The sequence below is a fragment of the Oncorhynchus mykiss genome, chromosome 3 (assembly GCF_013265735.2).
Source record: "Oncorhynchus mykiss isolate Arlee chromosome 3, USDA_OmykA_1.1, whole genome shotgun sequence".
In the NCBI taxonomy this organism is placed as follows: Eukaryota; Metazoa; Chordata; class Actinopteri; order Salmoniformes; family Salmonidae; genus Oncorhynchus; species Oncorhynchus mykiss.
The window spans coordinates 12,773,966-12,783,526 of record NC_048567.1 but is presented as its reverse complement, the minus strand read 5'-3'; the positions used below and the strand labels follow the sequence as shown (position 1 = coordinate 12,783,526).

Here is a 9,561-nt window from a genome sequence, read left to right as displayed (position 1 = left end):
ACAACTTTCACAAATATTGAGAAATCTCCCTCTGTTATTCCTGGCAGTGTTTGTGTAACAAGGCAAAACACATGCCTTTCACTTCTCCCAGGTCTACACCTGTAGAATTGTGGGGGCAGGTTCCAATCAGGGAACACCTGAGCACACCTATGTGGGTCTATGCCAGATCAGGTTTGATTGATGAACAGTGGAGGAAAAGGTATGCTGCCTGTCGTTATCTAACTGTCCAACCAAGGAGCATGAATAGAGGAACAAACTGGTCATGCGAAAGACACTCAGCTATTCTATGAAACCATTATAAGTACCCACATGCTGTATTACAACGCTCTCAGGTTGAGGGTAAGAGGTCAACATAGAGCCCTGAGAGAGTGAACAAGCACCCTATCATAACACCATCAAAACATGAGAGCTGAGTTGAACAGTGGGATATTGTACTAATCTCTATTCAGAGCCTGAATGTTCTGCCTGCTCATGTAACAAGTGTTGTATTTCATGTTATATATTTACACAACATCAGAACAGTTCCCATGTCTGATATTAGTGTACATTCCTTTTGGTGGTGTAAGTGCCCTTTTTAATGTCGCACACTTCCTTCTCCTGTGTTCCCCCCATAAGCATCCCCTGCCTTCTTACATCTTCCCTGTCTACCCTGTCTACTCTACACATGTAGAAGAGGTAGGTTACAGTGAAATTGTCCCATGGAAATCATAATCAATCCTTCCTAATATTGAGTAGCGCCCCATTTTGCCCTCAGAACAGTCTCAAATCGTCGGGGCATGGACTCTACAAGGTGTCGAAAGCATTCCACAGGCCCATGTTGACTCCAATGTTTCCCACAGTTGTGTCAAGTTGGCATGATGTCCTTTAGGTGTGTAGTATTCTTGATACACACAGGAAACTGTTGAGCACGAAAAACCCAGCAGCGTTGCAGTTCTTGACACACTCATACCGATGCGCCTGGCACCTACTACCGTATCCCGTTAGTAGGTGTCCCTGTACCCCGGCATTTAAACATTTTCTCTTGCTCATTCACCCTCTGAATGGCACACATACACAATCCATGTCTTAATTGTCTCAAGGCTTAAACATCCTCCTTTAACCTGCCCCCCCCCCCCTCTTCATCTACACTGATTGAAGTGGATATAGCAAGTTACATCAATAAGGAACCATAGCTTTCACCTGTATTCACCTAGTCAGTCTATGTTATCCTTTTTGGGATAAGGGGCAGCATTTTCACTTTTGGATGAATAGCGTGCCCAGAGTGAACTGCCTCCTACTCTGTCCCAGATGCTAATATATGCATAGTATTATTAGTATTTGATAGAAAACACTCTGAAGTTTCTAAAATTGTTTGAATGATGTCTGTGAGTATAACAGAACTCATATGGCAGGCGAAAACCTGAGAAAAATCCAACCAGGAAGTGGGACATTGAGGTTTGTAGTTTTTCAAAGCTTGGCCTACCGAATACACATTGAGTTCTGTGTGTATGTGTGGACATGAAGCTAGTGTTAGGGTTAGGGTCATGGTTAGGGATAGGCGCACTAACTACCAGATACTGTTTGAATAATGCTTTCACTTCCAATAGAATGCAAATGATGTGGTCATAAATAAAGGAGTGTATCAAAACAGATGTTTGAGTATGATGCATCCAGTATAGTTATGCTGTAAATGATAAATAAACCAATGGCATTGTGCCAGATGTAATGATAAATGAACGCCTCCTCATGTGCCATTTCCAGGTTTGAGGTTAGCTTCAATATCTACTTTGTGGTATTCTGGGTCCATGACAAATGGTGTCCATTGTTCAATTTCACCATATCATGCCCTGACCAAACAGGGTAGGCAAACATGGCCTGAGATTGAAATGGCCTTATCGCACAGAAATGGATTTGCCAACAAATACATTTGAATGTGTGCGATTGTGTTGGACATGGTGCTAGGACTGGCGTAAAGAGTTGTACAACTTGTACATCAGGTTAGCCTTTGCAATAAGTAGGCTACATTAGCTATATAAGCCTACACACTGACAGCCTACAGTATACTATCATGTTATGAAACGACTTCTGTGAATGTAGGTCAGGCTAGTCTCATAATACCACTCTCACATAAACAAGTGATGTTATGGTGTGAAGATAGTGTGATTATAACAGCAGCTTTTCATAGGACTTTTCCTTGAAGACAGCAGGGTTGTCTCTGCTCCCTAGTGAGGGGAGGGACAGTACAGTGTACTCTGCTGGTATGTCTGGCAGTGGATCTGGAGGTATGCTGGCTACGCCAATCAAAGACCAAAGTTGACAACTCCATACAGAGACAGCTATCTCTTACCACACTCATTTGGGAGTTTATTTTACAAGGTCATCTCGACAACAACAAAGATAATAATAATACAGTAGGTGTTGCAAAAAATAAAATATTACATAGATAACATCAATATGTACGTTTTGTTATTTTCTCATCGTTACCCACTGCATGTGGATGATAAACATAATTCACTGGAAACTTCCAATGACTCAACTATCATTATCCCACAACAGAGGAAACATTCTTATTCCCTTATATTCTTACTCTGAGAAACAAGCATTCTTATTGGACAGGATTAAGAGTTTCAAAACGTTGGTTCCTGTTTTATTATTCGTTCTGAAGGTGAACCTGAACTCATTCAATGTTCTCCTCTGTCCTTCCCATCGTCTGTAGCCTTATAGCGCCCCTCCTAGGGATCAAGGAGGAACAGCAGTCCCATACAGAGGACCAGTCCTAAAACTCCAGTCAGCCTCACTGTTTCAGATCCTGATACTGTGGGTCCTGCATAAGGGAACAATAACATGACTTCAGTCTGGGATGTTGGAGATGATGGAAACTGTCTAAAACAGTATTTTACCATGTAGTACGCAGGTCTTCTAGCTAGGTTAAAAAACAAAGCATTTCGATTTAAATATTTAGATTTAACAGTACCTACAACTGGGTTTAAGCATGAGTTAATACATTTTGTATCCAGATAACTTGGTGATAATAGTGTAGGAATATTTTATGAGGGATATTATTATATAAGGTGAAGTGTAGTGTAGTTTTACAGTATGGTGAATCAGTTCGTATGGTGAATCAGTTCGTATGGTGAATCAGTTCGATAATCAATTACTATCTACCTTTATGCATGGCTGAATGAATGTGGTCAGTTCACCATTAAATCTGCCAAAGAGTAATCAGTCTCCATCCTGGGTTTGTCTAGAGAGTCATTTCTTTACGATCTAAAGAACCCTCAAACAATCACAAAACTGCCATTGCAAGAATTGATTCTGCAGTGAAGCTTAATTTGATCAAACATTAAAACGGGAGTGACTACCTGTGACCTTCACTGTCTTGGAGGCCTCTGCAGAGCGTCCAGCTGCTGTGTTCTCCACCACACAGGTGAAGTTCTGTACCGTACCAGGTACCGACGGGATCCATTTCAGGATATTCTTCCTCACAGAGAGGTAGGCGCTAGTAAGGATACCCCCCCTCAATGGCCAGCGGATGGAGCAGTCCAGGTCGACAGTGCAGTTCACCTGGCAGGTAAAGGTGTATTCCCTCCCAGGCAACACTGTGTCAGGGCCACTGATACTAACACTCCAATGATCAACTGTCAATCAGCAAAGGAAGAAAATGTATATTTTGTTGAAGGAAAATTGGACAGGATCACCCATATTCACTGATTCTCTCAAATGAAGCGTAGGCGTTACATCTTATACTCACAGTTTAGCAGGTAGCCCAAGCTTATGACCTTGCTTTCAGCCATGTTTGCCATGGTCACCTCGCACTGATAGAAGCCACCATCAGAGGGCAGCAGGGAGTTGAAGTGGAGGGAGGTGTTGTGTTCCAACAGGTTTATCCTGGCGTCTGGAGCTACAACCTGGCCGTCTTTGTACCAAAGCACTGGCAGGCCTGGGAAGGAGCCGCTACAGTCCAGGCTGAAGGACTGGTTGAGAATGGGGAGAGAGAGCTGTGGGCTGGGCCTCACGGACACTGAGCCTGGAACACACAGAAGGGAGATCCAGAGGTGTGATTGGTGGGACGGTTAGGGTTAGGAATCTGAGGCATATTCAATCCGGGCAGAAAGCTGGTTTTCCATATTGTCACGGCCCCTCCTCTGCATTGCAGGGGCGGTTCCTCCTGAAGGCAGAGGAGGGTCATTAGTGATTGGAGCCACCTGGGCTCAGGGTATTTAAACTGCTTCACTAACCACTCTTGTCTCTCTCTCTGCTCCTCCGGGTATGATCCTGTTTTGTTTGTTCCTTTGTAGTTTTACTTAGTTTTCACTCAGTCAAATTCACACACACAGATTCACGCATCCCTGCACTTTACATACACACTACATTATGATACTTTCACACCTCATTCCTTTTTCTTTAAAGTTAATAGTTTTGGTTTATAATAAAGAACCTTTTTGACTGGCCTATACCTGTTCGTGTCCCCTCATTTTTGCCACAGGCTATGAGCCGGCCTGTGACAATATGAACTGAGTTCGGTCGGTCATTGTGGTAAATAAAGTTAGATGCCAATCGCTATATAAAGACCAAAGAGGAAAAAGCCTGGAAGGTGGAGAGATGACTAGAAATGATTCAGTTGATAATTTTATGTGTGTATTAATTGTAGAGGACCTTGTGCATTTCAGGCAAAATAACAACTCAACATTTATATCCCAGGACAAATTAGCTGGAAAAAGCAAGCTAGCTAAATAGGGCAAATTAGCTAGCAACTCCAAGCTAGCTAGCTAAATTGCCATAAATGTTTAATGCTTTTCAATCTGTCACCAAATTAATATAATTGGTTCAGAGTTTGTTTTGATACTTCAACCTGCGTGTCGTGATCGTGTTCAGTGTGGGAGGACAAAATCAATTTGCGCACTATGGCGCACGTGCACGGCCAAGATTGTGGTTATGCTCTTTGAGCTCCCACTCTCTGTGTTGACCGCAGTACACTGCAGCTCCACAATGCGGTCCAGACCTTCTGGGGTCCAGGTAAACTCACTCCCATTGAAAGTGCGCCCCTTCAGCAGCCAGGTGTAGGTGCATCCTGGGATGCAGTTGGAGGTACAGGTGAAGGTCGTCTTGTATCCATCTCTCACCCGACCCAAGCCCATGTCGCAATATTATAACAAAATAACAAACACAATGCCAAACACTATGATACTAAACATATAGTAAAATGTGTCTCTATATAATTGCGAGTTAACATAATTCCTTTGGTAGTAATGATAAGAGATTAGAGGTAGTCTTTGATTATTTCAGGTAGTTGGATACTCACTAGGATTAGGAGATGCTGCTGAGACACTGGTAGGATCAAGGCCTCCTGGAGATATACATGAGAGAGAGAGAGGGGGAGAGAGAGACAGAGGCAGAAAGGACGAGAAAAGATAGAGACTTCATTAAAGCGGCAATCAGCAGGAAAAACAATAACAAAGCTGAAGCCCCACCCCTGGATCAGTAAAAAACAGAGGGATGGGGCTGGAGATATCAAACCACTCTAATTCATAGACAGAGCTATGAATGTAAGGACTGATCATCCAAGATATCGAAATTATAGTTGTGACCATGTTGTGAGGCTATACAGTTTGTTTGCATTTGCATTTTTTTTTTAAAACATTGGATTAAAACAAGCTTATTTGTGCGGTTCTGATGGGGAACGACAGCTGAACTAAGCTCATGAAGCATTTTAAAGTTATATTCTTCAAGAATCAATGGGTACATATCATTCATTCATTTACATTCAAGTCCAAAAATGGTGTAGCAGCTGCTGACTGCCACTTTAAGGGCATCATACAACCTGATGAGCTGTATCTGAATAATGTTGTTTGACTCATGTGAGTGGCTAACAATTGGCCCTATATGTTGTACAATGATCACACTGAAATTGTGACTTTGTGTGTGTGCATGTGTGTGAATGACTTTATTCTTATTTTTGTGTCAAATCGACATTTGCCGGCTCATCCGTTATGGATTTAATTGACTGAATGATTCAGTCATTTGTATATATGTGTGAATTAAATATTGTGTGTGTGTGTGTGTGTGTGTGTGTGTGTGTGTGTGTGTGTGTGTGTGTGTGTGTGTGTGTGTGTGTGTGTGTGTGTGTGTGTGTGTGTGTGTGTGTGTGTGTCTGAGACCCCTTACCTGTCAGTGTCAGTACCAACACAGTGTAGAAAGTCTTCAAATAGAATTCCATAGTATTACCCCCCGAGTCTTCTACCACTCTCTGTGGCCACCCAAAATATGTGGACACCTTTATATCTTCATTAGAACAGGAAGTAAGTATTGTGTTGACATACTGTAAAGTCTTGGATTTCAACATTTGAGTCACAAAATTGGGATTTATTCATACATTCTTTAGTCACGTCTCAGCCATCTTGTGCTAAGAAACCTTGAGTAGAGATTCCAGGTTGCTAAAACATTTTTGTTTTATTTCCTTACCTTACTCAAAGAGTAGGCTGGTTTAAATGATAGTGTAGTAAGTAGTAAGTATTGGCAGAGTTCAGACTTGTGTAAAATGCCTTCCTTTGTCCTTCATGACTGCTGCTGATTCCAAAATGTCCTGTTGCCCCAAAGCAGAATGTTTCAGTTGACGACCATCATTAGTTGATTTAATTGAATCATGTGTGTTAGAGTTGGGCTGGAAAAAAAGCCTACACACTACCCTGTAGTCAACCCCTGTGGTTTGTATATGATATCCCCCTGGTTAACTGGGTCACTGGAGTTCTTTACTGATCACGTTCCCTGACCTCTTGGCAATACTGTGGTAGTCAGTGACAAAACTGACTGGACGTTACCCTCAATGTAATCTAGTTCCCCTGCTGTGCCCAGTAGCCCGGGGACGAGGTTACCGTCACTGTAATCTAGTTCCCCTGCTGTGCCCAGTAGCCCGGGGACGAGGTTACCGTCACTGTAATCTAGTTCCCCTGCTGTGCCCAGTAGCCCGGGGACGAGGTTACCGTCGATGTAATCTAGTTCCCCTGCTGTGCCCATTAGCTCGGTGACGAGGTTACCGTCACTGTAATCTAGTTCCCCTGCTGTGCCCAGTAGCCCGGGGACGAGGTTACCGTCAATGTAATCTAGTTCCCCTGCTGTGCCCAGTAGCCCGGGGATGAGGTTACCGTCACTGTAATCTAGTTCCCCTGCTGTGCCCAGTAGCCCGGGGACGAGGTTACTGTCACTGTAATCTAGTTCCCCTGCTGTGCCCAGTAGCCCGGGGACGAGGTTACTGTCACTGTAATCTAGTTCCCCTGCTGTGCCCAGTAGCCCGGGGACGAGGTTACCGTCACTGTAATCTAGTTCCCCTGCTGTGCCCAGTAGCCCGGGGACGAGGTTACCGTCACTGTGATCTAGTTCCCCTGCTGTGCCCAGTAGCCCGGGGATGAGGTTACCGTCACTGTAATCTAGTTCCCCTGCTGTGCCCAGTAGCCCGGGGACGAGGTTACCGTCACTGTGATCTAGTTCCCCTGCTGTGCCCAGTAGCCCGGGGACGAGGTTACCGTCACTGTAATCTAGTTCCCCTGCTGTGCCCAGTAGCCCGGGGATGAGGTTACCGTCGATGTAATCTAGTTCCCCTGCTGTGCCCAGTAGCCCGGGGATGAGGTTACCGTCGATGTAATCTAGTTCCCCTGCTGTGCCCAGTAGCCCGGGGATGAGGTTACCGTCACTGTAATCTAGTTCCCCTGCTGTGCCCAGTAGCCCGGGGACGAGGTTACTGTCACTGTAATCTAGTTCCCCTGCTGTGCCCAGTAGCCCGGGGATGAGGTTACTGTCACTGTAATCTAGTTCCCCTGCTGTGCCCAGTAGCTCGGGGACGAGGTTACCGTCACTGTAATCTAGTTCCCCTGCTGTGCCCAGTAGCCCGGGGACGAGGTTACCGTCACTGTAATCTAGTTCCCCTGCTGTGCCCAGTAGCCCGGGGACGAGGTTACCGTCAATGTAATCTAGTTCCCCTGCTGTGCCCAGTAGTTCGGGGATGAGGTTACCGTCACTGTGATCTAGTTCCCCTGCTGTGCCCAGTAGCCCGGGGATGAGGTTACTGTCGATGTAATCTAGTTCCCCTGCTGTGCCCAGTAGCCCGGGGATGAGGTTACCGTCACTGTAATCTAGTTCCCCTGCTGTGCCCAGTAGCCCGGGGACGAGGTTACCGTCAATGTAATCTAGTTCCCCTGCTGTGCCCAGTAGGCCGGGGACGAGGTTACCGTCACTGTAATCTAGTTCCCCTGCTGTGCCCAGTAGCCCGGGGACGAGGTTACCGTCACTGTAATCTAGTTCCCCTGCTGTGCCCAGTAGCCCGGGGACGAGGTTACCGTCACTGTAATCTAGTTCCCCTGCCGTGCCCAGTAGCCCGGGGATGAGGTTACCGTCACTGTAATCTAGTTCCCCTGCTGTGCCCAGTAGCCCGGGGATGAGGTTATCGTCAATGTAATCTAGTTCCCCTGCTGTGCCCAGTAGCCCGGGGATGAGGTTACCGTCGATGTAATCTAGTTCCCCTGCTTTGCCCAGTAGCTCGGGGATGAGGTTACCGTCACTGTAATCTAGTTCCCCTGCTGTGCCCAGTAGCCCGGGGACGAGGTTACCGTCAATGTAATCTAGTTCCCCTGCTGTGCCCAGTAGCCTGGGGACGAGGTTACCGTCACTGTAATCTAGTTCCCCTGCTGTGCCCAGTAGCCCGGGGACGATGTTACCGTCACTGTAATCTAGTTCCCCTGCCGTGCCCAGTAGCCCGGGGATGAGGTTACCGTCACTGTAATCTAGTTCCCCTGCTGTGCCCAGTAGCCCGGGGATGAGGTTATCGTCAATGTAATCTAGTTCCCCTGCTGTGCCCAGTAGCCCGGGGATGAGGTTACCGTCGATGTAATCTAGTTCCCCTGCTTTGCCCAGTAGCTCGGTGACGAGGTTACCGTCACTGTAATCTAGTTCCCCTGCTGTGCCCAGTAGCCCGGGGATGAGGTTACCGTCAATGTAATCTAGTTCCCCTGCTGTGCCCAGTAGCCCGGGGATGAGGTTACCGTCACTGTAATCTAGTTCCCCTGCTGTGCCCAGTAGCCCGGGGATGAGGTTACCGTCACTGTAATCTAGTTCCCCTGCTGTGCCCAGTAGCTCGGGGACGAGGTTACCGTCAATGTAATCTAGTTCCCCTGCTGTGCCCAGTAGCCCGGGGACGAGGTTACCGTCAATGTAATCTAGTTCCCCTGCTTTGCCCAGTAGCTCGGGGACGAGGTTACTGTCACTGTAATCTAGTTCCCCTGCTGTGCCCAGTAGCCCGGGGACGAGGTTACCGTCACTGTAATCTAGTTCCCCTGCTGTGCCCAGTAGCCGGGGGACGAGGTTACTGTCACTGTGATCTAGTTCCCCTGCTGTGTGCAGTAGCCCGGGGATGAGGTTACCGTCACTGTAATCTAGTTCCCCTGCTGTGCCCAGTAGCCCGGGGACGAGGTTACCGTCACTGTAATCTAGTTCCCCTGCTGTGCCCAGTAGCCCGGGGACGAGGTTACCGTCACTGTAATCTAGTTCCCCTGCTGTGCCCAGTAGCCGGGGGACGAGGTTACCGTCACTGTG

General features: G+C 46.6%; 1 protein-coding gene across 1 annotated transcript; it reads right to left on the bottom strand.

The window, feature by feature from the left end:
• Positions 1-2,318: 2,318 nt before the first annotated feature.
• On the bottom strand, positions 2,319-6,259 carry LOC110509875 (carcinoembryonic antigen-related cell adhesion molecule 6). The gene is made up of 5 exons (XM_021591058.2): positions 6,145-6,259; positions 5,282-5,326; positions 3,731-4,006; positions 3,342-3,617; positions 2,319-2,803 (listed from the first exon to the last, which is right to left on the bottom strand). Exons 1-5 carry the CDS (start codon positions 6,194-6,196, stop codon positions 2,712-2,714), a joined length of 741 nt encoding a protein of 246 aa, XP_021446733.2. The 5' UTR covers positions 6,197-6,259; the 3' UTR covers positions 2,319-2,711.
• Positions 6,260-9,561: the final 3,302 nt, after the last annotated feature.